The 26976-nt window shown below is 37.8% G+C and overlaps 2 protein-coding genes across 4 annotated transcripts in view; one reads left to right on the top strand and one right to left on the bottom strand.

Annotated features, from left to right (window-relative positions):
- Positions 1-832: 832 nt before the first annotated feature.
- Mrps18c (mitochondrial ribosomal protein S18C) lies at positions 833-6147 on the bottom strand. Of its 2 annotated transcripts, XM_042668391.1 has the most exons (6): positions 5918-6141; positions 5268-5323; positions 3030-3113; positions 1999-2056; positions 1034-1093; positions 833-949 (listed from the first exon to the last, which is right to left on the bottom strand). In XM_042668391.1, exons 1-6 carry the CDS (start codon positions 6015-6017, stop codon positions 879-881), a joined length of 429 nt encoding a protein of 142 aa, XP_042524325.1. In that variant the 5' UTR covers positions 6018-6141; the 3' UTR covers positions 833-878. The 2 variants fall into 2 exon arrangements, with proteins under 2 accessions (XP_042524325.1, XP_042524326.1); XM_042668392.1 differs by lacking the exon at positions 3030-3113 and having other exon boundaries at positions 5918-6147.
- A 120-nt stretch (positions 6148-6267) lies between these two features.
- Helq (helicase, POLQ like) overlaps positions 6268-26976 on the top strand; it is a 39099-nt gene continuing 18390 nt past the window's right edge. Inside the window, exons 1-11 of one of the 2 annotated variants that reach the window (XM_042668381.1) lie at positions 6268-6543; positions 7583-8285; positions 11863-12041; positions 12809-13009; positions 14659-14731; positions 15374-15471; positions 18303-18401; positions 21340-21485; positions 23289-23528; positions 24918-25059; positions 25453-25557. In XM_042668381.1, coding sequence (XP_042524315.1) covers positions 6346-6543; positions 7583-8285; positions 11863-12041; positions 12809-13009; positions 14659-14731; positions 15374-15471; positions 18303-18401; positions 21340-21485; positions 23289-23528; positions 24918-25059; positions 25453-25557 — 2184 coding nt within the window. In that variant the 5' untranslated portion in view covers positions 6268-6345. Of the gene's footprint in view, positions 6544-7582; positions 8286-11862; positions 12042-12808; positions 13010-14658; positions 14732-15373; positions 15485-18302; positions 18402-21339; positions 21486-23288; positions 23529-24917; positions 25060-25452; positions 25558-26976 lie in introns of those variants that run through there. The other variant, XM_042668383.1, reaches the window with a different exon arrangement.

Genomic DNA, 26976 nt, shown 5'->3' with positions numbered 1-26976 from the left:
TCAGTTGGCGCCTATTTATATCACTGGAGAAATAGGATGTATAATAGGTTATACATCATCCTGTGTAATAAAAAAGACTATCAATTTAGGAGTAGAGTAAGGGAATACCTAGAATTCTACTTCAAGCCATTCCTTCCTTCTATATTTCCTAGTCTACTATCAAATGGTATATGATTGTTGGGGCCAGATCATATATTACTCTCATGCAAAGTATGGACAATGAGGGAGGCATCAGTGGCTCAAGCTGTAATCCTAGCTACTTAAGAGGCTGAGATCTCAGGATGGTCATTTAAAGCCAGCCCTCGCAGGGAATTCCATAAGACTTTTTTTGTTGTTGTTGTTTTTTGGGTTTTTTTTGGGTCCGGTCGTGGGACTTGAACTCTGGGCCTGGGCGCTGTCCCTCAGCTCTTCAGCTCACCGCTAGTGCTCTACCACTTGAGCCACAGCGCCACTTCTGGCTTTTTTTTTTTTTTTGCTTATGTGGTGCTGAGGAATCGAACCCAGGGCCTCAGGCATGCAAGCCAAGCGCTCTACCACTGAGCCATCTTCCCAGCCCTTCCATAAGACTCTTATCTCTAATTAACCACCAGAAACTGGAAGTGGAGCTGTGGCTCAAAGTGGTAAAGTGCTAGCCTTGAGCAAAAGAGCTCAGGGTTAGCACCTAGGTCCTGAATTCAAGTCCCACTGCTGACAAAAAAAAAAAAAATGAGTATTTTGATTAAGTGATTTTCAGAGAACATTCATTGGTATGGAGAAGTTTCACCACTTCTAATCTCAATCCTGAAACACTTTTCTGCCCAAAAGTTAGTCTGAATCAACACTGACATAAAACTTCTTATTATAAAAGAATTTATTGGCAATAACTTCATTATTCATTCTCAATATCGGATGTTACAAATTTTGGGGTCCTTGAGATAAGCAGGATCCTTGTATGTAACTGGCATAAATCCTGAAAAGAGATAATTAAAGTCCTTCACAGAAAATAGGCAAAATTTTGACTAGTACAACCCAGTTAATAATTAAGTACACTTACCCATGATTTGAGCTCTTTTAATTGCTTTGGTTATTTCTTTCTGTTTCTTCCCACAAAGACCTATAAAATTTTGAAAAAAATACTTTATTATTTGTAAGAAAATACCAGTATTCAAATTTGTAACTATTTTCAAAGTTAAAGGTTGGTAATTTTTTTTTTCTGAGAAGGCCAAAATAGTTACTATTTTGGGCATACAAACAAGTCACAACTGCTCCATTTTGCTATTGCAGCTCAAGAGAAACCAGATGGCACTATATAAGCAAACTAGAAGAACAAGTAATAAGCAACAAGCTAGATATGGTCTATTCATGGGCCACAGTTTACTGACCCAAGTTTTAGTCTAAGGATGATTATGTGTGAAATATACACTTCATTTATAATGTGTGTACATCTTAAACACCATGTATTTTAGAAACACAGGATTAGACTTCGGGTCCTGCACTTGCTAAATAGGTGCTAAATGGTGCACACCATTTGAGTCACATACCTTGTACTTTTTTTGCTTTAGTTATTTTTCCCAAAAGACTGAAGTTTGTTGTAGGGGCTAGCCTTAGACTATGATCCTAACTATAGCCTTTTATGTAGCTGAGTTGACACACATGTACCACGATGCTGCCTGACTTATTGGTTGAGCTGTGGTCTCATCTCAATTTTTTTGCCTCAGCTGGACTTGAACCACATTCTTCCCAATATCTGCTCCAGAGTACGTAGTATTATAGGCATGAGTGACCATACCCAGTTCCACATTTTTATACGTTGCAAACCTATAGTGAGGTCTGAGCATAAAAAGACATACAAAATGATAACTCTTTGGGTTGTCATATAAATTTCTTTTTAAAGAAACATCTCTAAGTACAAAATCCAGCTCCTGTAGCATATAGTCTAGAATGATATATAGCAATGATAGTAGACAGATATAATTCTTGTTTACATTGAAATTACTATAATTAAAAAAAAAGTAATACCTGTTATATTCCTTCCATAAATGCATCCAGTAAATGGAGAAATAAATTGAGACAAAAGCTGGGTATTTTTGAGGAAAAAAAATTACAGTTATTCGGTGAATATATATATTTAAAAACAAAAACCTTACACAAGACTTTTAATTCACAAAAACATGTTTCTGACAAATTTTGTATGAGATAAAATATCCTATTAAATATTATCAAAAGTTGACATCCAGTGTATCAAAAACATCTATACTATCAAATAACAGGTTAATCAGCTTATTTATTCAGTGCTAAAACTAGTTTTTTGATTTCCACAAATACCTAAAACCACTGTTTCTAAAAACTTACTAAAATGCAGCATCTGTCAGGACACGTTGCCACATTGTCATGAAGTTAAGTAGGACTACAGTGAGGCCATAGGAGGTATAGATACATTGGGTGACTTGTTATATTGATATAATTTATCTATTTTTAAAAAATTTTTGTGTGCTGATGTTAGGATTTGAACTCAACTGCTCACATTATTATTGATTTTGACATGTTAGCACTATCTTGGTGCTGGGTCGTTCTTGACCTTCTTTCTCCTGTGTTGCATTTTATAATTTCCTGGACTTTCTCCCTCAGAGGCTAATACACCTAACACTGGCACCATTCACTGCTCACAAATTCGCAACTTCTCACTTGCTGAGAGCTTGATGAGGGATAGTATCTGAACCAGAATGGGGAGGTACCAAGATCAACTAAACATAGTTTTTACAACTAAGCACTTGTACCCTCCAACTAGAAATTCCTGGTATGGCGAGCCATTTCTCAGACCTTTGGAACATCAGATATAATGAGCTGATAATAGGATACATGAAGATGAGCCAAGGGGCTCAGAAGTGAATAAAGATACTTACATATAAAATTAAAGCCTAATTTGAAATTATGAAGCTGCTCAGTCATCCAAAGCTGCTATGAAACTGACATGATCCTCTTTAAGCAAGACTAGCAAAGTTGTAAAATCCTAAAATCAGGTTTAATTCAAAAGTAAAACCAAATCTCACCTGTACATTCTTATAATCTACATGTTTCCCACATAAGACACATTTCTTAAGAGGTTCCTTATAAGGATTTTCCATTGGGAAGGGCTAGGATAAAGAAGAAAAGTGTCAAGAAACAGTTAATTTTGAAGTCAAAAAGGTATTATGTACCTGTGTGAAAATAAAACAGTGAAGCTTCTTGAAATAGTTTAGTAAAGAGGGAAGCAGGAATGAGGAAGTGACTAAGGAGTTAAGTTTGATCACGGTACACTAGATACACAAATAGACACATAAACATAAAATCCTCTTGTAAAACTGATTATGCTAATGAAATATTAAAAAAATCTTAATAGACATCCAACCAAAGGTACACTGTACCTTTCTTACTGTGTGCCTATTTTGAACAAACACTTTATTTTGTATCAATTTAAGGAGAAGTTAATTTATGGAGGATTTTAGGATAAAGATAATCGTTGCAGAAAAGGGTTTATGAGAGGAAAAAATACAAGTCTGATTTTTAAAAAGTGGTTCAAGTACTTTGTTCAGATTGTAGATGACTAAACCATTCAAATTTATTTCCATTTAACTTTAAGACAAACATGTAACATAGGTAATATGACATTTCTAAGTTAGTACAATTGCTAAAGTTTTAAGTTTAGCCATCCCATTTCTTCATCAGGTGTTTCATCATATCTTCTTTTATAAATACAAAATGTCCCATAGCTTACTGTAGTAAGAAGTCCTTCTGAGTTCAACTTTCTAGACCTATCCAGCTGTCAAAGTTTGTGTCAGCCTTCTTGGTTTTCTGCCTTCACTCTTACTTAACTTCTAATGCTTTTGTCATAGTGCCCTCCTACTACTGTCAGAAGGGCTGGCTCCAGCAGAGTTTTTGTTGTTGTTGTTTTGTTTCCTTTCTATAAGATAGCACATGACTATGAAGTCTAAGCTAGTTTAAAACTTGCAATCTTTCTGCCTCAGCCTCTGATTCCTCACAGTACAAGGATGTGCCTCCACAATTGTTAGAGGTTTAATTTAGTTATGGCTTTGAAGCCATAATTGTGTAATTTTGCCTAATTGTATTCAAAATTCCAAATGCGTGTACATGAGTACCCTTTTCTTAGAGAGGATTCAGTTTTCATTAAGTGTCTTAGGGAGATTAAGACCAAAAATAGGAGTAAACTTCTGTTGTTTTTTCATTTTGTTTTTGTTTTTGCCTGTGTTGGGGCTTAAACTCTGGGCCTAGACACTGTCCCTGAGCTTTATTTTCTCTACCACTTGAGCCACAGTGCCACTTGCAGCTTTTTTTGAGTCGTTTATTTGACTTTCCTGCCTGGGCTTGCTGTGAACAGAGATCCTCAAATCTCAGCCTCCTCAGTAGCTAGGATTACAGACAAAAGCCACTGGTGCCCAGCAGAAGTAAACTTTTTTTTTTTGTCTTGTCATGGGGCTTGAACTCTGGGGCTGAATGTTGTCCCTTAACTCTTCAGCTCAAGACTAGCACTCTACCACTTCAGCCACAGAGCCACTTCCAGCTTTTTCTGTTGAGGAATTGAACCCAGGGCCTCATGCATGCAAGGCAAGCACTCTACCACTAAGCACCTTCCCAAACCAGGGTAAACTTCTTCTAGTGTGTGAATTAGATAACTAAGAGGTCTAGGCCTTCCTAGACCTCTTTTATTTTCACCAATTCTTTCAGATTTCTTAATTTAATTTATATTCAGCTCACATGTAATTACTAACTATATTTCTTTTCAATACTTGGCTAAGTGCTTTGTATGGCATGATTAATGTCAAACCAATTATCTTTCCTGTAGTTAGAAATTTTATTCTTTCCAAATCCATGTACTTTTCCCCCATAAAAATGCACCTATAAGTAAGAAGGTGTATTAAATGTCCTGGTGTAAAACTTTAATCTCTATATTTATTAAGGCAAATTACCAAAAACAAAGACAAAATATTAGCCCTTTGCTTAGTTATCTACAATTATTCTATCCAGCCAAATGACATATACAATTACTACATCATATGTCTTTGTATATACCATCTAGGAAGAAAAAGTATCAAAGCAGCATGCTTCTTTAAAAGTTGAGAAATAAGGAAGACTAGAGGCTAGACTCCTGCTAGACTCCTCCTTACTTTAATGTTTAGTGAGTATATCCTATTTTTTTCCTATAGTTTAATCCCAAATATCTGAAATACAAGAAGTTCACCTTATGTTTTCAAGTTCCTTACTAATATAAAGAAGAAGAAAAAAAATCTTACCAGGTCCTTTCTGCTGTCCTCCTGTTTATACTGTGAACAACCTCTTCTCCATAGCACTGTAATTAAAAAGAAACAGCAATAAACCAAGTCTGTTAACTAGCAGAGCGGCCAAGAAAGATTTTGTTTTTATAGAGGCACAAAATAAAAAGTGCTATTAAGAGGTGACATTGGCAAAAAGAATTGTACTCATTACCTGACTTATGAAATGGTAAACCTTGTGTACAGCATCTTAATTATAACAAAACTATACATAGCTATACATACATTAAGGTACTATATAGTTTTTATATTCACAATGGGTGGTTTGCAGTATGCTCCTACCCATAAAACCTCTTTTATGTCCATTTCTCTTGATTCCTTGGCTACAGATTTCAATGCAGGAGAAACAATAGAAAGTCAATGTCAAGGTAAAATGAGTAAAATAAATGAATAAGTAAGACTCGCTAGATGATAGCTATTAGAGAAACACAGAAACAGATTTTAAAGGAGTTGATAGAACAGCTCGTTTACTCTCCCTTCGGCTGTAAATTACTAGCCTCACTCCACCTATCCTGCAGAAACTTAATCGTTGAGAAGCCAGCATCCTTTCTAACACTTCACCGACTGTGAGAGCCAAAGCCAGGGCTGCAGTGCTTCAAGGGAGACTTTACCCGCGTGAGTTCCGCGATCCGGGAGCGAGACCCCAGCCATCACCCAGCCTGCCAAATTCTTCCGCCCCAGACCCCAGCAAACAGTTCCTAAAGCCGCCATGGTCCGTCGCCCTTCCTCTTCCTTTCCTTTTCCCAAATCGCCACATCACGTCCCTTCCGGTCTCTTCCCCAGTTGGCCCGGGGACTCCAAGGTTCCGGGGTCGAACGCTGGGGGACGCCGCCGGCGGGAAAGCTACGCGAAGTCCTCAATGCGCATGCGTTTCCCACCCTGAAGGCACCGGAAGTCACGGAACGCTTGTGATTGGTTTAGGAGTGGGCTGTGTTAACGCTTTTACCCCTTTTCCGGTTCTTGGACGCAGGGAACTAAATTGGAGTTTGGCCGGCTGGGTCTCTGGGGATGTGTTTGGGGCCGGATTCTCGGCCCCGCCATGGATGATGGTGTCTCCCGCATCCAGCGGCGGGTGTCTATCCGCAAAAGGAACCGCACTAGTGTATCGGGCACCGAGGCCTCCCCCGCCGCGCCCCCGGCCCTGCCGCGCGAGGGGGAGGAGGAAGCGGAGGAGGAGGAGGAGGACCGGACGGTTGGGAGCCGCCGGCGGAAAACCCTGGGTGTGCGAGCTGTGGAGGTACAGCCCGTCCTGCCCCACAATCCCCGGAGAGCCCTGGCCTGGCCCCCACGCGCGGGTGGCGGGAGAGATCCAGGCCTCCCACTTGGCATGACAAGCCGTGGCGGCGGGGAGGGGGGAGACAGAAACGAACTGCTGAGGCTGCAGAATTGCAGTAGTTTTTACCCAGGTGCTGATGTTTCAGTGAAATAGTAGCTATCGCTGGTTTGGGTTCCCGCCGTTGATTGGCACTTAGCAGGTGTCTTGATTTCCCTCCTCATACTGAACGTGAACCTCGGGCATGAACATCGTGCACAGGGCAGCGTAGTGACCTGACTCAGCCCCAGAATACGAAATGATCGCTGTTCCTTAGTGTGTAGTGAGTTACGTGCTGGGCATTCTGTTAAACTACCCTGTGTTATCTCGATTTTTACAACAGTAGTCATGCCTGAGCAGTTGAGGAACTACGGTTCTGGTTCCAAACCGTTCTTAGCATTTAACTGTATTGCTATTTCGCAGTTTGCATCCCTTCTGTTTAATATATAGGCCACCCTAAGCCAGTATGCACAACATCTCAATTCCAGATTCAAAAGAGAAATTTTTTTTTTGTAGTTTCTAGTGGTACAACCATGAATTTGTCACACAGATAGGTCCTCTTTGAGTCTGAGAATAGATTGTTGCAGTTACCTACCAGAAGCTTCTAATGAGATGACATCCCAGTGGCTGTCCACCTTTCAAGGGCTAAGAACAGAATATAGGAGCCAGGAGTGTAACTCAATAGTAGACCCTGCCATCACCCCTGATAGAAGCACACATTCATCTCCCCCTGTATACTCAAGGCCAAAAATAGAATCACAATATCACTTCAACATTCCAGGAGCATTGTTGAAGCATGATCACTTCACCTTTTCAGGTTTCTATTTATCTGTAAAAAAAAAAATCTTTTTCTAAAATTATAAATATAGTGATTTGCATATAATTGTATAGTTGGTTCAGCACTAGGCTGAAGGCTTTGTTCTTAAGCTGGAATTGCCCATAAGTATTTTTATTTCCTTCTCAGCCAATCGACAGTGAAGAGGACATGTTTGGTGGCTATGATAGTTTTGTAGACAACTCCTTTGTAGTCCAACTTGATTATATGGAACAGAAATACATGAAGTTTCCTGAAAACAGGAATCATGCTACAGACTTTTCCACTGAAGATCTTTGTTCAGAAAGCGCCAAAAATAAACTAAGCATACCAACAGAAAGCAACTTTACTGAATATAAAACAGAAAGACATAGTGAAAATGAAGATGTCCCTGTAGAGCCTAGCAATGATCTTTTATATGATATGCCTTCTTCTCAAATTTTATACTTTGAAAATTTGTGGAACTCTTCAAATTATTTGCATGCTCCATCTACTAAAGAAAGGGATAGGAACTCATCTTCCAACAATACTATGAATGAAGAATTGCCCCCTGGTCATATAGAGGAACCCCAGCAAAACAACGAATTATCTTCAGAAGTCAGAACTAGCTCAGATATGAGTAGGAGAAAAAGTATTAAAGATCATCTGAAGAGTGCCATGACTGGAAACGCCACAGTCCAAACAGCAATATTTTCTAAGAGTAAACAGCTCAAAGAGACTCTCCTATCTGAAGAAATTAATGTTGCTACGAAAACAATTGAATCATCATCATATGATCTTGGTCCTTTTTATTCATTACCCAGCAAAGTGAGAGACCTTTATGTTCAGTTCAGAGGAATTGAAAAATTATATGGTAATGCTTTTGTTGGAATGAAAACAAAATTTGGGGGTTGGAGGTGTGACTCAAGTGGTAGACCACCAAGCACAAGGCCCTGAGGTTAAACCCCAGGATTGCCAAACAAAAATCTTCCATCAACAGAAGCAGGTGTTTCCAGTCATATATCTCATCTTGAAAAATCAAAGCGGCAGTTGTCTTTCCCCCTTCTATTCCCTGTTCTGCCACTACTGAACCTCTTTCCTAGTCATCCTCAAACCAGTTACTCTTGCTCTTTTTATTTTCATAAGTAATAATTCAGCACACCCCAATTCTGAGTTCTGTGCTCCCTCTTAAGATATGACTAGGAAAAAACAAAGATGTAATAACTAGGATGTGTAAATCCAAGGTTACTTCTTTCCTGACTTCTCGGTAGTTTATCTGCTGCCATGACCATACCGTTATTACACATCTTGACATACCTGCTTATGTTCATTTTCCTCTGAGGTAGCTGTTTCACAGTTTTCGTTTGGCTCTGTCTTCTCTGCCAAAATTTAGTTTTACTCCATTGAATGTTGGAATATCTTGAGTGAAAGAAGTCAACAGTACCATTAAACTTTACCATTTCTAAAGACACCTGAAGTTACTATTTAAGTGCAGAGAAATGTTTTTCTTTTCTTTTTTTTTTTTTCCTTTGGGTCCGGTTGTGGGGCCTGAACTCCGGGCCTGGGCACTGTCCCTCAGCTCTTCAGCTCAAGGCTAGCGCTCTACCACTTAAGCCACAGCGCCACTTCCGGCTTTTTTCTTTTTGCTTATGTGGTACTGAGGAATCGAACCCAGGGCCTCATGCATGCAAGGCAAGCACTCTACCACTGAGCCACCTTCCCAGCCCCAAAATAAGCGTTTTTCAAAACTGGATCCTTGCATATATTTCAATGTCACTTTAAAGAAGTGCTCTTCTGGGAGATCAGCCCATCAAGCATTTACTTCATAAGTATTTCTGGAACTCCGTTTAGGATCTTATGAACTAACTGGTTCTCAACTTAGGGAGAAGAGAGGTTGAAGAAGTAGGACTTTAGGAAACAAAGTCTACTACCAGACTACAAGCAGAGGTTCATGGTTTAAGAGGTAACAGTCTGTTGCACTTCAAGTAAATAGTAATTTTTTTACCTTTATTTTTCTCCTAGCACCTTGTTCTTTGTTTAATTTTCATTTCTTGCCAAAGTGAATTCCCTGAGAATAAGGTGCTAACAAGGTGTAACTGGCACTGTGCATTGGACCTGTGGTAGGTTTTCAACTGTTGGAAGCTGTCAGCCTCCTTATGAATTCTGGCCTTGTTGCTTAAACAGTAATGCATCTATTAAAAAAAAAAAAAAAAGAGAGCCAATTTTGCAAATTAATCTTGCAAAGTAAACTCTTTAAAATGTCAAAGTAAGTAGTGGTAATGACTGTCAATTACATTGGTTCTACGTAAAAATTTCAGTAAAGAACTGTGTGTGTGTGTGTGTGTGTGTGTGTGTGTGTGTGTGTATACATATGAGTGTGTGCGCACTGTGTGTGTGTGTGTACATATGAGTGTGTGCGCACCTGGACTTGAAATCAGGGCCTGGGTCCTATCTCTAACCTTTCTGTCTCAAGGCTAGGCCTCTACCACTTGAGCCACAGCTCTGCTTCTAGCTTTCTGGTGGTTGATGGGAGTTAAGAGTCTCATGGACGTCCTGCTCCTGCTTGTTCCAAATGGTGATCCTCAGACCTCAGTCTCCAAAGTAACTAGGAGACCTTGAGCCACCAATGCCTGGCTAAAACGCACTTTGAAAATTTTTATTTTATATAAATCTGTCTTAATAACATGAAAAATTTAAAGCATAAGTAAATTTAAATTTAAAGCATCAGTGTTCTAAAGCAGTGCTGTTGTTGTTTTTAATAGCATACATCAGTTGTACTAATAGGAAGGAGGCTTATTGTGACATTTCCATGCATCTTTACAATCCCACTTAACCTCACCCCTTGTACCTTACCTCTTCCTCTTTCTTAAAATGTCAGTGGGTTTCATTGTTCTATTTTTATACATGTAAGCAAACTCCTTTGGGTATATTCATACTCATTCAACCTCTTGTTGGCTTAGCCTCCTCTTGCTGGACCTTTCTCCGAACAGGAACCTGTTTTACTTTCCTGTGCTCCTCCTTTGTCGTCATCATTGGGCCAGAATTCTGGGCCTGGGTGCTGTCCCTAAGCTCTTAAGCTCAAGGTGAGCACTTTACCACTTATAGAACCCAGGGCCTCATGCATGCAAGGCAAGCACTCTACCACTGAGCCACCTTCCCAGCCCTCACTCCTATAATTCTAACTGAGGGTCGAGGCTGAGATCTGAGGGTCGAGGTTCACAGCCAGCCCGGAAAACTGGAAGTGGTCCTGTGGCTCAAGTGCTAGAGCACTAGCCTTGAGCTGAATAGTTGAAGGACAAACACCCAGACCCAGAGTTCAAGCCCCACTTCCAACAAAAAAACAAACAGTGAAATCATTCATAAATGTCATTCAGTTATTTTCATTTTTTTAAATGTTCAGGCCCAACACTTTGATGCATAATTATTTTCAAATACTTAGGCATAAGTGGCTTCATAATTCAACACATTTATGAGCTTTTTTTTTTTTTTTTGTCAGTCATGGGACTTGAACTCTGGGCCTGGGTGTTGTCCCTTAGCTCACTCCCTCACAGTATTATACTAATTCCCACACCATGTCTTAGATATTACCCATTTTCATCAATACTACCTTGCTAAATGTTGGTAACCCTACATATATAAGTTAATTCTCCTTTTATGCTTTAGTCTTAATCTGAAATGGTATTCAACCATTCAAAATTCAGGTCTGCAAGAGAGCTAATTGAAGTTAGTATTAGTTTATGCAAAACCCTATGGACTTTCGTTTCTTCTACCTTCTATTCCTTTGTAAGATAGCTTTGGCTGAATGAGGAAGATCAGCTTGCATAGTTTTGTAGAATTTAAGAGGAAGACCTTGGAATATTCACATGGGTCCTTAACATTGTTCATTTGGTTCTCACGTGTCCTGGATGATGGTCCCTTGTTCCTCAGACTGCAGCCAACTCTGTCCCTGCCTAAGTCTTAAACTGATGATAAGGGGGGCTTAGCTGCCCACCCCATGGATAAACGACTAGTAGACTCTCACTGGCTGTAGATGTTGGGTAGTTTGAATTTGGGGCACTTAATATTGATTTTAATGATCTTTACCTTCAGAAGATTGCCTCACAGGAGAGATTTAATGTCCGTGCTTCTGGGAAAACACTTGAAATTAAAATATGAAGACAGCTGGTGCTAGTGGCTCATGTCTGTAAGCCTAGCCTCTTAGGAAGATGTAATCTGAGGATCACAGTTTGAAGCCAGCAGGAGCAGGAAGTCCAAGAGACTATTATCTCCAATTAACTATGAGAAAGCTGAGAGTGGAGCTATGGGTAAAATGATAGAGCACTAACCTTGAGCAAAAAAGCTCAGGGACAGCACTCTGGCCCCAAATTTAAACCTCAGGACTGCATACACACCTCAATACACAAGAATATGAAGAGAGAAAATGTTCATTGTCTTTTTTTTTAATTCCACAGAATGGCAACATACTTGCTTAACACTGAGTTCTGTGCAAGAAAGAAAAAATTTAATATATTCTTTGCCAACTAGTGGTGGAAAAACTCTTGTAGCTGAGATTTTAATGCTACAAGAACTACTTTGTTGGAGGAAAGATGTCTTAATGATCCTTCCATATGTGGCAATTGTCCAAGAAAAGGTATGTTTTTCTAATATAAATTTTATTTACTCATATTATTGTGACAAGATCTAAAAGCGTAAGTGTACTAACTAATCAGAAGTATCTTTATGATGAAGAATTATTTTTAGTATATACAGAAGTTTAGGGCACTTACCAAATATATCATCAAATACTACTTGTATTTTCTCTAAATTGGTAGGTTGAACTCTTAAATATATTATTTAATATATTTAGTTAATATTACTATTAAATTTTAAAGCAAAACTAACCAAATGTTTTGTCAAATGAATGAGTTCTGATATTTTTGTAACATCATAGAAGGCAATTTATTTTCATTTTTATTAGATGAATTAAAGTTTGCATTTATTTTGCAAAGATGAGCACCTTATTTTCACTGTATTTCTTAGGCATAAATATTTAATTTCATAACTGTGCTCATTGATTGCTTTTAGATACTGCTTTAGCTATTTTTTGTTGTTGGTCATGGGGCTTAAACTGAAATCCTGGGTACTGATCCTGAGCTGTTTTGCTCAAGGCTAGCACTCTACCACTTTGAGTCATAATGTTACTTTCTGTTTTGCTGATGGTTAATTGTAGATACAAATCTCACAGCCTTTCTTGCCTGGGCTGGCTTCAAACCCTGATCCTGAGCCTCCTGAGTAGCTAGGATTACAGGTGTGAGCCACTAGCACCCGGCTAGCTATTTTCTTAAATTGCTGAAAGCACCTAATAATTGATGTTCTTATTTATTTGTATTTTTTATTTTGCTTATTTTAATATTCTAGATTTCAAGTTTGTCAAGTTTTGGTATAGAACTTGGTTTCTTTGTTGAAGAATATGCTGGAAGCAAAGGAAGATTTCCTCCAACAAAAAGAAGGGAAAAAAAATCCCTGTATATTGCCACCATTGAGAAAAGTCATAGCCTGGTGAACTCCTTGATTGAAACTGGAAGGATTGGTAATTTGGGCCTGGTTGTTGTAGATGAGGTTAGTTACCACTTCTACTTTTATCAGTATTTTCTTATATAATGTGTTACATTTATTATTGTGATTATTTTGTGGACTTGCTTAGTACCTCATCAAGAGTAATTCATTTTAATATACAGAAGACAATACAAGTAGAAATAATAGGGTACCCCAATTAAGACAGCACCCCAACATCGGGTCGGTGATCAAAAGAGCGAGACTGACACAAAGCGAAAATTAAGCAAGCTTTATTTTCGCACCTAGCATCGGGAAACGGACTGGCCAGTCACCCCGGCGGAGACGGCCCCCGGGCTATTGTCTGACCCTATTTTTTATAGCAGATTGACCACGAGGGACAAGGTGGACACATGCAAGTGACCAATAGGGTTGTAATATTCATACAAAACTGCATAGTCCTGTCGGATCACTGGCAGGTGACCTGTCTCTGGGCAGTTGTTTAAACTGGCCAATCCTTCCTCTCGGCCAATCCTTCCTGTCGGTTTTGGCGCACAGTTTCCGTGGGCAAAAGGCGGGGGTCAGTAACTGCAGTGGCAAAGGGGACCTGCATATGTGCTTGTTACTAATTGGATGTATCCACCTGGCTCCTAACCTTGGTTCTCTGAGCTCTGTTAATCAGGGATTTACAACCCAAAGTTTGCAGGAATTTACGGCCCACACCTTGTTAAATTTCCCAAGTTGACTTGGTAATTGGGGCCAATCTTACAAGATGGATGTTTAGCAAGCCAGGTACTGCTTGTCACTGACCTGAGGATGGGAAATGCTTACAAGGAGGATATCATGTCCTTTCTGAGCACTGTTATTAGAATGGGGTCCCAACAGAAATATTCCACTTTTGGAAATCGTCCATATACAAATTGACATTTCCAGTGTCAGGTGTTTCTTGAAGTGTGACTATGTATGTTTATAGACAATTAATAATTTTATTTTGAATTCCAGGTGTGTCAGTGTATTGCCCTCCCCCAAACTCATTAATTTAAAATACCAAATGGTATTTTAATGTGTATTTACTGTAGTCATTATACCCAAAATGTTAAAGAATGATAAAGCAAGTATTAAATATTTCTTACAAATGTTTTTGTCTTTTCTTGTTTTTTTTTTGTTTGTTTTTTGTCAGTCATGGGGCTTGAACTCTGGGCTTGGGTGCTGTCCCTGTGCTCTTCAGCTCAAGGCATGCACTCTACCGCTTAAGCCACAGCGCCACATCCAGTTTTCTGGTGGTTAACTGGAGATAAGCGTTTCACAGACTTTCCTGCCCGGCTGGCTTTGAACCGTGATCCTCACATCTCAGCCTCCTGAGTAGCTAGGATTACAGGTGTGAGCCACTGGCGCCCGGCTGTTTTTTTGGGTTTTGATTTAAAAAATATTTTTTGTCCATACCTGGTGCTTGAACTCAGGGCCCAGGCACTGTCCCTGAGTTTCTTTGCTCAAAGCTAGTACTATACCACTTGAGCCACAGCACTGCTTCTGGCTTGTTCTGTTTATGTGGGACTAAGGAATCGAACCCAGTGCTTCATGTATGCTAAACAACCACTGAGCCACCTATCCAGCCCACATATGTTTGTTTGTTTATTTGTTTTATGAGCATTTTATGAAGATGTACTTGTTTACCTTATTGGGTTTTTTTTCTTTGTTTTATTTTAATCTCAAAGTTGCACATGATTGGCGAAGGGAGCCGTGGTGCCATCCTGGAAATGACCCTGGCAAAAATCCTTTATACTAGCAGTAAGTATTTGCTGATTCATAATTAAGAGATCTAATGATGAAAGACTTACTCACTGGATTATGTGACTTAGAGCAAAAGACTTAGAGTTCCTGCTTTAGTTTCTAAAGTAAGTGCATTTTTTTTTTGTTGTTGGCAGAATCAATGAATGAGTAGAACTCTGAGGATAAGTTAAATTAGTATTTGAAAGAGCCCTCTATTACTTCCTCCCACTTACTAGCTGTGTTTGCTTAGTCCCCTTGTTTAACCTGATGAGATCCTTTGAAGAGTACATGAGACAGTATGTTCACAAAAAATTAAATTAAATTAAATTAAAAAAAAAAGAGTACATGAGAGAGAACAGGTGTGAAGGTGAAGTATTTTGCCATGCCCAGAGGGCATGCCTAGTAACTTACTGTTTCCATTGTCACCATCACCACTGTCTTAAAGAAATAGTATATTTAGGTAATCACTTGAAGGAACTATTTTACAATCCCACTTTATTTTAAATGTGTATGGACTAATCTAAATATCATCTCCATGATGTTTTTTTAACCTCTTCCTGCTTACCTTTCTCCCATCACTTGAGAAGAATTTAGAAAATAAAATGTTGCTAAAATTACCTTTAATATAAATGAAACACTTAATTCTCTGAATTTTTTTAGAAACAACTCAGATTGTTGGTATGAGTGCAACATTAAACAACGTTGAAGACTTAAAAAAATTCCTTCAAGCAGAATATTTCAGCAGTCACTTTAGACCAGTATGTACCCAAGGTTTGCATTGTACTGATTTGCTATGTATTATCTGAGAAATAAAAATAGTGGACATAGTATATTTAAAATCTTATAGAAGAGGCTAGGAAGGTGGCTCAGTGGTAGAGTGCTTACCTTGCATACATGCGGCCCTGGGTTCGAGTCCTCTGTACCACTTAAGCAGAAAAAGCTGGAAGTGGCCCTGTGGCTCAAGTGGTAGAGCGCTAGCCTTGAACTGAAGAGCTGAGAGACAGTGCCCAGGCCCAGAGTTCAGGCTGCACAACTGACAGAAAAAAAATTTTTTTTTAATTAAAAATTTTTTAAAATATATATTTTTTTAATTTATATATATTTTATGTTTATATATATTTAATATTTATATAATATTAATATATTTATGTATTTAATATATATTAATATACTTTATATATATATACCATGTGCTCATAACCTGTAATCCTAGCTTCTCAGGAGGCTGAGATCTGAGGATTGTGGTTCAAAGCCAGCCTGGGAAGGAAAGTCCATGAGACCTCTGTCTCTAATCAATCACACAAAAAAGCCAGAATAGAGCTGTAGCTCAAGTGGTAGAGGGCTCACCTTGAGCAAAAAGCTCAGGGACAGCCCTCAGGCCCTGAGTTCAAGCCCTATAACTGGCACAAACAAAAAATTCTAGGGAATAAGCTGGGTACCCATGACTAATGCCTATAATCCAGTTCCTTGAGAGCCTGAGAATGGGAAGATTGTGGTTTGAAGCCAACTCTGGACAAAAAGTTCAGGATTTTCATGAAAATCCTTCTCTATCCATAGCAGGGTCTGTTGGCTCATGCATGTCATCTCAAGATGTATAGGAGATTGAAATTGGGAGGATGGATATTCCAGGCTAGCTAGACAGAAAAGTTCTAGACAAAAAATCTCCATGGAGAGAACCTGATTGCAGTGGTCCACACCTGTCATCCCAGCAATGAAAGAAAGCCAAAAGTAGGCAGATCATGCACCTAAATAGGAAGCAAAGCACTATCTCAAAAATAACTAGTGAAAAATAGGGCTGGAGGCATGGCCTAACAAGTTATGAGGATCTGAGTTCAAACCCTAGTACCATGCAAAAAGTTCAATGGATTAGTTAAGAGGTATAATTTCACTCACCATAACTACATTCTAATAATTAAATTTGTGTATAGAGAATGTAAGTTCTGTGGAGACCAGCATATTGGCTTATGAATGATTTTATAGCACTTGAAGCAATGACTGGCTTGTGGACCCTCAGTGAACATCTGTTGAATGAATTGTTCTAGACCATTTTTTTTTCTGTTTCTTATTTTTTAAAGTATATTTTCCATTTGGCTCAATTTTAGTGAGACATGTTTGGCTCGTTAAAAAAATCTGTTAGCTGCAGGCCTGTAATTCCATCACTCAGAAGGCAGAAGTAGGAGGATTGCGAGTATGAGGTCAGCTTGGACTGCAAAACAATTTTGTCTGCAGCAAACTAACCCAAACAAATTTGTTTTTGTTTTTGTTTTTGTTTTGCCAGTCCTGCGGCTTGAACTCAGGGTCTGAGCACTGTCCCTGAGCTTCTTTTGCTAAAGGCTAGCACTCTACCACTTGAGCTACAGTGCCACTTCTAGCTCTTTTTGTTTATGTGGTGCTACAGAATTGAACCCAGGGCTTCATGCATGCTAGGCAAGCACTCTACCGCTAAGCCACATTCTCAGCACCCAAACAAAAAATTTACTTTTAAAATGTTTTCAAATACCTATGCCTTGGTAGTAATAATAGCTTTTTAGTAAGTTAAGGCTTTCTATAGATTTAATTTAAACTCCCCAATAACATAGTCCCCGAAGCAAGTAAACAAAATTTAGTTATTCAAAGGTAGCTTGTACTTATTGTATGCTACAATACTAATATGTAGTTCTGTTTCTAAATAGAGTTCCAGAAAATAATTTTTAAGAATTATCAATTTTTATTTTGACATTGGATGTTTTAAATTTTTTTCAATAACATGAAGAAAATTAAGAAATACTCAGAAACATTTTCGAACCTTATGTGCCTCATTAGACACTTAAAAAGTTTCTTTTGAAACAGGGTTTCAAATTTGTGTAGCATGGCTAACCTCAAATTGTAATTCTGCTTCAGCTTCATGAGTGCTGGGGTTATAGGTATGTGTCACCTTGCTTAGCTAATAAACTTTTAAAAATGAAATTATCTGTGGTTTTGTTCCCTTAAATTGAAAATAGCATGTTAGTGTTTAAAATAAGAAACTGATGCCGGGCGCTGGTGGCTCACGCCTGTAATCCTAGCTACTCAGGAGGCTGAGATCTGAGGATCGTGGTTCAAAGCCAGCCCGGGCAGGAGAGACCGTGAGACTCCTATCTCCAATAAACCACCAGAAAACCGGAAGTGGCGCTGTAGCTCAAGTGGTAGAGCGCTCACCTTGAGCTGAAGAGCTGAGGGACAGCGCCCAGGCCCAGAGTTCAAGCCCCACAACCGACAAAAAAAAAAAAATAATAAGAAACTGATAATTAGCACAGAAAGTTTTAGATCTTAAGAAATAACACAAATCATTAACAAAAGATGAAAGTGAATACTACAACTCACACTTCTTATTTCCTTTCAAATATGTGCCTATTTCAACTCAGAAGTATTTTTCAAGGATGTTAATTCTTGGATTTAGAGGCAAAAAGAGGAAAATGAATGACAAAGCCAGAACTTCTAAGTTGAAGCATTGTTTTAGATTTCTTAAGCTAAAATCTTTGTATAGTTTTGTCCTTTGTTAAAATATATTTTACCAACTTTCAGATCCTGCAAAGTAGAATTCCTTTGTGTTATTTCCTTTGAATTCAAGGTTGAATTAAAAGAATATCTGAAAATCAATGATACAATATATGAGGTTGACAGCAAAGCTGAGAATGTTATGACTTTTTCACGTCTCCTTAATTATAAGGTATGTTGAAAAGCCTTAAATCCCAAGTTTCCTTACTTTGGTGGGACTGGAGATAGTATTAACCTTTGAGAAAAATGGCTGATGCTTAATGTATGTTGGTCAATACAATACAAACAGCAGATTCATTGTAACTAGTTTTCAGGGTTTTTTTGTTCGTTTGTTTTGTTTTGTTTTGTTTTGTCAGTCCATGGGGCTTGAACTCTCGTGTGGGCGCTGTCCCTCAGCTCTTCAGCTCAAGGTGAGTGCTCGACAGCTTGAGCCACAGTGCCAGTTCTGGTTTTTCTAGTGGTTTATTGCAGATAAGAGTCTCATGGACTTTCCTGCCCAGGCTGGCTTTGAAGAGTGATGGTCAGATCTCATCCTCCTGAGTAGCTAGGATTTACTAGTGTGAGTCACCAGTACCGGGCTTGTTTTGTTTTGTTTGCAGTGCTAGGGATTGAGTCCAGGTCTTTGTTCATATGGAGCTGGCACTCAACAGTGAGCCACAATCCTAGCCTTTATCTCCAGTTTTAACATCAGAACACGTGTATTTCTTTCTTTCATATCAGGTGTCTATGAAGTTGAGCTTTCTATAATTGCAGTATGCAATTGCAGTGGCTGTTAATAGCTGTGTCCAGTCTTCTTTCAAGGTTTGAAAGATACTGCCAAATCATGCATACATCCTGTTAGTGAACTCCTAGGTTTAAGAATTAAATTTTTTGTTTTTTTTTTTTGTTTTTTTTGCCAGGTGCTGGTGCTTCACACCTTTAATCCTAGCTACTCAGGAGGCTGAGATCTGAGCATCACAGTTCAAAGCCAGCCTGGGCAGGAAAGTTCGTGAAACTCTTATCTCCAGATAACCACCAGAAAACTGGAAGTGGTGCTGTGGCTCAAGTGCTAAATAAAGCACTAGCCTTGAGCTGAAGAGAGCAGAGACAGCACCCAGGCCCATAGTTCAAGCCCCACGACTGACAAAAAAAAAAAAGAATTAAGTATTTTTAATTTAAAGGGCTACTGAATTGTAAGGACATACATATTTACTAAATTATTTGGTAAATACCTTATTAACAAAACTACTACTTCTTTTTTGCCTTGGGACTCTAAAAACCTCTACTATGATTATTATTTAGCAGCAACAAGAAAAATATATAGTCCATGTACTTGATATATTGGTATATAAAAGTGTTGATGTCTACAGTGTTAATATTTTACTATTTACATGGAGAATATTAAAAGGGACAAAGGGACTGGTGGATCAGTAATGGGGTTTGAGCACAGGTGTGGTGCTTGCTATGTACCACAGGAAGCGCAGCACTACCCCTTTTTTGTTGGTTATTTTCTAGACTGGGTCTTTATTATGCTTGGGCCAGGCTCAATTGTAATTCTTCAGTTTGTGCTTCCCTTTGTCAGCTGGATGACAGGCATGCCCTATATTCCCAGCTATCCTGCTTCCTATATAGGGGATGATAGGCATGTACAACTGCACTAACCCATTGTTTGAAATGGATGCTCAAGAACTTGTATGCCTGGGCTGGCCTTGAACCCAGACCCCCAGTCTCTACCTCCCAAGTAGCTAGAATAATAGCCTTTTTATTTTTAATGTCTAAGACTGGACTCGAATCTAATACCTTACACTTTCACTTATTGTCTGGTTCTCTTCCAACTGAGCTATGCTTTCAACTCAATAGACTTGAGCCAAATATGTCCAGTTCTAAGTCTGTATCTCAATTCATTTTCAGTAAAATAAAAGGGACTAAAGGAAATTTTAAATAACTTTATCTTTTTTCATTTTCTTTTGATTTTTTTGTACCTGTATAATTTGTACCATAATTTGATGCTAATTTTTTTCTGAAAGTAAATCTTATAATATGGTGAATCTGGTTTTGGAAGGTATTTGTAATAATAGAGAATATATCTTTATACACTCCTTATTAAGATTTATTATTAGGACCCATATTTATTTTTCTCTGTGAACTTTTTTATCTGCTTTGTTGAAAATGGATATGTAGTAGAGTTACTAATAACAGTAACTTTTTTCACTACTTTAATTTACTACTTAATTCCTGTCATTTAAATAAACCTAAAGATCCCTAACTAATAGCCTAAGCAGAAAGCACAATTTAATTTTGATGTTAGTACAGGCTTTTTTTTTTTGTCAGTTTTGAGCTTGAACTCCAGGCCTGACCTCTTTGGCTCTAGTCTAGTGCTCAACCACTTTCGCCACAGTGTCACTTCTGGTTTTCTGTTGGTTAGTTGGAGATAAGAGTTTCACAAACTTTCCTGCCAGGGCTAGCTTTGAATCACAATCCTTAGATCTCAGCCTCCTGAATATCTAGGATTATAGGTGTGAGCCACCAGCACCTTGCCAGGTTTAATTTTTTAAATACACAGATTAATAAAGGAAATTGAAGGCTGGGAATGTGGCTTAGTGGTAGAGTGCTTGCCTAGCATGCATGAAGCCCTGTGTTCAATTCTGCAGCACCACATAAACAAATAGAGCAGAAGTGGCACTGTGGCTCAAGTGGTAGAGTGCTAGCTTTGAGCAAAAGAAGCTCAGGGATAGTGCACAGGCCCTGAGTTCAAGCTCTAGAACTGGCAAAAAAAAAAAAGTTGAGAGTTTTGGATGGTGCATATATGTGGGTGTGTGTAAGTGTGTAAGAGATGGAGTACTGGACTCACACCAGTACTGGGACTTGAACTCAGGGTTTGAGTTCTCACTTGACTTTTTAGCTCATGCTAGCACTTCACCACTTGAGCTCCAGTTCTGGCTTTTTTCTGATGATTAGAGATAAGAGTCTCTCAGATTTGTCTGCACAGCCTGGCTTTAAACTTCAGTCCTCAGATCTCTTGAGTCACCAGTGTCTGATTGGATATGTGACTTATTTTTCAAATCACATATATAGTAAGTTGATGATCTCTCAAGGATACTAACTACTTCGAACTTATTGCTGTTTTGCAGTATTCTGATACCCTCAAAAAGATGGATCCTGATCACTTGGTAGCATTGGTGTCAGAAGTTATTCCCAATTATTCCTGCTTAGTTTTTTGTCCCAGTAAGAAGAATTGTGAAAATGTAGCAGAAATGTTATGCAAATTTTTAAGCAAGTATGTTAATCTTTTTAATATATTCGGTTATACTTTATTTCTATCATAGATTACAGATTGTGTATTCTGTTTGTTGAAAGAGCACTCCTTACTTCTTAAAGAACATTGTATTATTCTAGATTTTGAAGGAACTGTCCTTGAAGGAAAAAATTCACATATGAAACAGATATCCTAAATTGCATTTAGAATGATAACTGATAGAATCCATGACTTTAGATCAGTGAGTTGAAACCTTGGCTGACCAGTTAATCACTTCAGAGATTTAAAAAATCATCATGTCTAGGTTGCATCTTAAACAAATTAGAATCTAGAGTGAGATCTATAAAACAGCCAAGATCTAGATCTACTGACTTAGCAAGTCAAAGGACTAATCACTGTAGAAACAAATCATATCTTCAGCTTAACTTTCTCTTTAATTAAATATTATTGTCTTCATTTTCCTGGGCAACTTCTTACTTTGAATTTAATTTCCAAAGTAATTAAGAAATGCATTGGTTTTGAAGTTTATGATTAAAAAATTATTAATAATTTAATATTTTATTATTATAAAGGTGATATAGAGAGGGGTTACAGTTATATAAGTCAGGCAAAGAGTGCATTTCTTTGTAGGAAGTGTCACTTCTTTCCTCACTCTTCTACTGTTTCCCTCATTTATGATATTCTAATGTTAGCTCTGTCCCTCCTGGGGCTAACGATAAAGTAATTTTAAGTATTCACAATTCTAGTTTTTCTACACATGTCCTATGTGTGTTTTTATTTTTCTAGATTTTTTTTTTTTTGCTTCTTATCTTGGGCTATGTTAACAGTCAGAGATTATTAACTTGGATTTTAATCTAGTCATCCATCTACTGCCTTCTATCCCAATTCACTGATTAGGATTGACCTGAAATAGAATTTGATTCATGGACTAGTACAAAGGAAGGAGTTGGCTCATTTTGGTAATTATTTGCCTTTGCAATGATGATATTAATTATAGAAATTTAAGGAAAGTTTAAACTATCATTAAAGTTTTCTCAATAAATCACTTTTTAAGAATAATTTAAGGCATTAAGACACAATATTGCATTATTGTATAGTATCTATTACTAAGATTTCTAAAGTGCCCTTTTAGACACATTTTACCATATAGTTGGTAAGATTTAATACATATTCCCATCTTCACAGAAGAAAATGTATGCCTTAACATCAAAGAAACCATGTTCTGTAAAGGTACATCTTATACTAACAATCTAAACTTGGCATCTGTAGATTTATGGGAAGTATAGGTCTGAACTCCACAAACATGAAATTGCATGCGAAGTATGTGTTTATATTTCTCCTTAGCATTAATGATGTCTTAAAGGGTTCTGTGATACATACAGACATTGAGAGAGAATGCATAATAGTTAAAGAAGTCAAGATCCAAATTCCAAGAACGTTTGATATATTTATACACATGAAAGAAAGACTTCTTTTTCTTTCCCTTTTCCTTTTCTTTTTTTGATGCCTGTCTGGGGCAAAACTAGGGCTTGGGTGCTGTGCAGTCCCTCAAGTTTAGGGCTCTATCACTTTGAGTCACAGCACCATTTCTGGCTTTTTGGACATTAATTGGAGATAGGAGTCTCGTGGACTTTCCTGCCCCAGCTGTTTTGGAACTGTGATCCTCAGATCTCAGGCTTTTGAGTAGTTAGGATAACAGGCATGAGCCACCTATAACCCCCAGGAAGAGATTTTTTAATAGAATCCTACTAAAATGAAAAATGGTATGTTCGTTGTACTATAAAATCAAGGGTTCTTATTTTAGGGATTTTTTTTTTTTTTTAGGGCACATCTGAAACACAGGGAGAAAGAAAAATGTGATGTGATTAAGAACTTGAGGAATGCCAGCAATGGCAACCTGTGTCCAGTTTTAAAGCACACTATCCCATATGGCGTTGCCTACCACCACAGTGGCTTAACAAATGAGGAAAGAAAGCTCTTGGAGGAGGCCTACTCCACAGGGGTTCTCTGCCTTTTTACCTGCACATCCACTCTGGCAGCAGGAGTCAACCTACCAGCTCGAAGGTAAATGTTGGTAGGGTTCAGAACATTTCATCTCCTAGCTTGAGAGAAGTTTTTGTTTGTGTAGTAGGTGAGAATTTATAAAATGTTTTCATAGTATTTGCAAGTTGACAGTTTATTTCCTTTAATATTTTACTAAAAACTAACACTATTTCCTGGTATTCGAATTTCTTCTTTCTTGCTCTCCCTATCTGCTTTTGGTTTGAGGTTGTTTGTTTCTTCTTTCTTGTCTGATTTTGATGTTTGAATCTATTATCCCAGTTGTGTAGGAAGAATTGGCAAAGTTCACACAGTTGTTTTTTGTTTTTTTGTTTTTGTCTATCATGGGTCTTGAACTCTGGACCTGGGTGCTGTCCTTGAGTTCTTCAGCTCAAGGCAAGCGTGCTATCACTTGAGCCACAACTCCCAGTTTTCTTGTGGTTAATTGGGGATAAGAGTTCACAGACCTTCCTGCCTGGGCTGGCTTTGAACCTTGATCTTCATATCTCAGACTCCTGAGTATCTAAGATTACAGGCATGAACCACCAGCACCCAGCTAAACTTAACAATTTTTGTGACTCAACATAGGGTTACCAATGAAAATAGAACATTTTGAAATCTTGAAGAAGTTATGCATAAAACTGGGCTGGGGATGTAGAGCAGTTGGTAGAGTGCTTACCTAGCATGCCCGGTGCCCTGGGTTTGATCCCCAACACCAGAAATAAAAGGAGAGGGATCTGTGATTTATGAAGGAAGCCATTTAACTGTTGCAACATTTTTCTGTGGCAGATACTGAATCTTTGAATTCTTTTTTTTGGGGGGGGGTCCCAGTTGTGGGGCCTAAACTCTGGGCCTGGGCACCGTCCCTCAGCTCTTCAGCTCAAGGCTAGCACTCTACCACTTGAGCCACAGCGCCATTTCCGGCTTTTTTCTTTTTGCTTATGTGGTGCTGAGGAATCGAACCCAGGGCCTCACGTATGCAAGGCAAGTGCTCTACCACTGAGCCACCTTCCCAGCCCTGAATCTTTGAATTCTTAATTGATTTCTACTCTATACAATTTATGAGTATGAGTTTTTTTTCTTGTAATGAGTGATTTTAAATAATGTGATTTAAAAGATGTTTATTTTTCTGGGTATGAAAGGCTTATGTTTCAATGGGATTGCAGTTAATTATGTTCTTTCTGTTTTTATTTTAACTTTTTAATTCTTTGCCAAGTTGAGAGAACTATATTAATCTCTCATTGTAAGTAGTTGTCAGTTTCTCCTTTTTGGATTTCTAGAAGGTTTTACTATTTTCAGTTAACATGTCATTAAACTTAGTATTACAGATATATAATGAAATTAAGAATTTAAAAGAAGGTCCTGTTACTATAGATTGACTATCACTTTTAATTAATTTTGTCAATTCTATAGAGTTATTTTACGAGCTCCCTATGTTGCTAAAGAATTTTTAAAGAGTAATCAATATAAACAGATGATTGGCAGAGCTGGTCGTGCTGGAATAGATACTATTGGGGAGAGTATCCTTATAATGCAAGAAAAAGACAAGCAGCAGGTAATATGATTTGGTTACCATCTGGTTGATTGTTTATGTTTCTTGGTTTTACATCTGGCATTTATATGAGAGTATCTCTTAAGAGCTAATTATTAATGTTCCTTGAGAAGACAGTTCCCTCCTATATGATTGTGATTTAGAAAGAGTATTTGAATATATTTCAGACAATGAGAACAATATTTGTCCTACTTGTCTGTTTTTAGTTTTAAAATTATTACAGTTTTGTCCAAGTTTTAGTTTTATTTTTGACCCCCCCAAGATTTATTTAAAGTATAAAACCTGTTTATTTTAATAATAAATAAAAAAATTTAAATTTTTAAAAAATATTTAAAAATAATTTAAAAAACCTGTTTATTTTAATAATAACATGTAATGTTGCTTTAACTTTTATAGGTCTTGGAACTAATAAGCAAGCCACTAGAAAACTGTTATAGTCATCTTGTTCAAGAATTCAACAAAGGAATCCAAAGTTTGTTTCTCTCTTTGATTGGTTTGAAGGTATTTTTAAAAAAAACTTTACTACTAATATCTAAATTAATAGAGCTTAAAAATTATGCAATTAGTTAAAAACTTTGTTGCAAAGAAACTTTATGCCCAAACAACTTCCCTGATGAATTCCAGCATACATTTAAGGAAAAAATAATACCAGTTGGACACATACTCTTCCACAATATAGAAGAAGAAGAAATACTGCTTATCCCTTTTTATGAGACCAGCATTACTGTGATACTAAAACCAGACCCTCCCCCTCAAAAAAAACCCAGAAGAAAACTACTAACCAAAATTGTTGATACACATCGATACAAAATATTGTAGTATGAGCAAGCCACCAAGACAGTAAATGAGTAATGTGCTATAATCAAGATTTTTCGAGTAATGTAAAATTGGTTCAACATTAAAAACTCAAGCCAAGCATCATGCAACATGCCTATAATCTTAGCATTCAGGAGGCAGAAGCAGAATCCCCTGTTCAAGCCCAGTATGGGTTACATAGAGAGTTTAAGACTAACTTTACCTACACTGTAAGACCCTAACTCAAAACACAAGGGCTTATGATGTAGCTCAGTGTAGAGCTCTTGCCAACATGCATGCAGCCCTGAGTTAAAGCCCTAGCACTAAAAACCAAAAACAGGGGGAAAAAAGTTCTTTAATCATATTGTTAGAATTCAGCATGCACTCATAATTAAAACCAAGAAAATTTAGGATTAAGAAATAACTTTTCCAACCTAATAAAGAGTGTTTATTTGAAAACCTGGGGTAACATTGTACTTAACTGAAAAATCAAGTATTTTAACCCTGAGATCAGGAAAAGCAAAATGCCTGACCTCACCAGACTGTTTCAAGTTATAGGCAGCACAGGAAAGTAGATTGGAAAGAAAAAAGTAAACCATCTTATTTGCTACTGACACTAAAAAACAACTAGAATGTAGTTAGCTATGTTATAGAGAGCCAAAGTACAAAACTCAGCTATATTTCCAAATACTATAAATAATGAGAAAAACATTTTCACTTACAAAAGCATCAAGAAATAGGGATAAACAGAAGATATGTGCTAGGTCTATACAATGAAAACCATAAAACACTACTGAGAAAAACTCAGCAAGGCATAAGTACATGGAGATATATTCATGAACTGGAGCGATTTAGCTTTGTCTACGTTCCTTTTTCTCAAATAGATCTGTACAGTCAGCACAATCCCAAGAATAAAAATCTCAAGAGATTTTTTTTTTTTTTGGTCGGTTGTGGGGCTTGAACTCTGGGCCTAGGCACTGTTCCTGAGCTCTTCAGCTAAGGCTAGTGCTCTACCACTTGAGCCACAGCACCACTTCCAGTTTTCTGAGTGGTTTATTGGAGATAAGAGTCTCACAGACTTTCTTGCTTGGGCTGGCTTTGAACCCCGATCCTCACATCTCAGTC

Source organism: Dipodomys spectabilis, unplaced genomic scaffold (assembly GCF_019054845.1).
Source record: "Dipodomys spectabilis isolate Male_0828 unplaced genomic scaffold, ASM1905484v1 ptg000436l, whole genome shotgun sequence".
NCBI classification, from domain to species: Eukaryota; Metazoa; Chordata; class Mammalia; order Rodentia; family Heteromyidae; genus Dipodomys; species Dipodomys spectabilis.
This window is presented reverse-complemented; position numbering and strand designations above follow the sequence as displayed.

Coding starts and splice junctions, on each gene's coding strand:
- Mrps18c (XM_042668391.1), bottom strand. CDS start 6,017: ATGGCGGCTTTAGGAACTGTTTGCTGGGGTCTGGGGCGGAAGAATTTG. Junction 5,324..5,917: donor GGATCGCGGAACTCACGCGG/GTAAAGTCTCCC, acceptor TTTTAATTACAG/TGCTATGGAGAAGAGGTTGT. Junction 2,057..3,029: donor TAGATTATAAGAATGTACAG/GTGAGATTTGGT, acceptor AAAAATACCCAG/CTTTTGTCTCAATTTATTTC.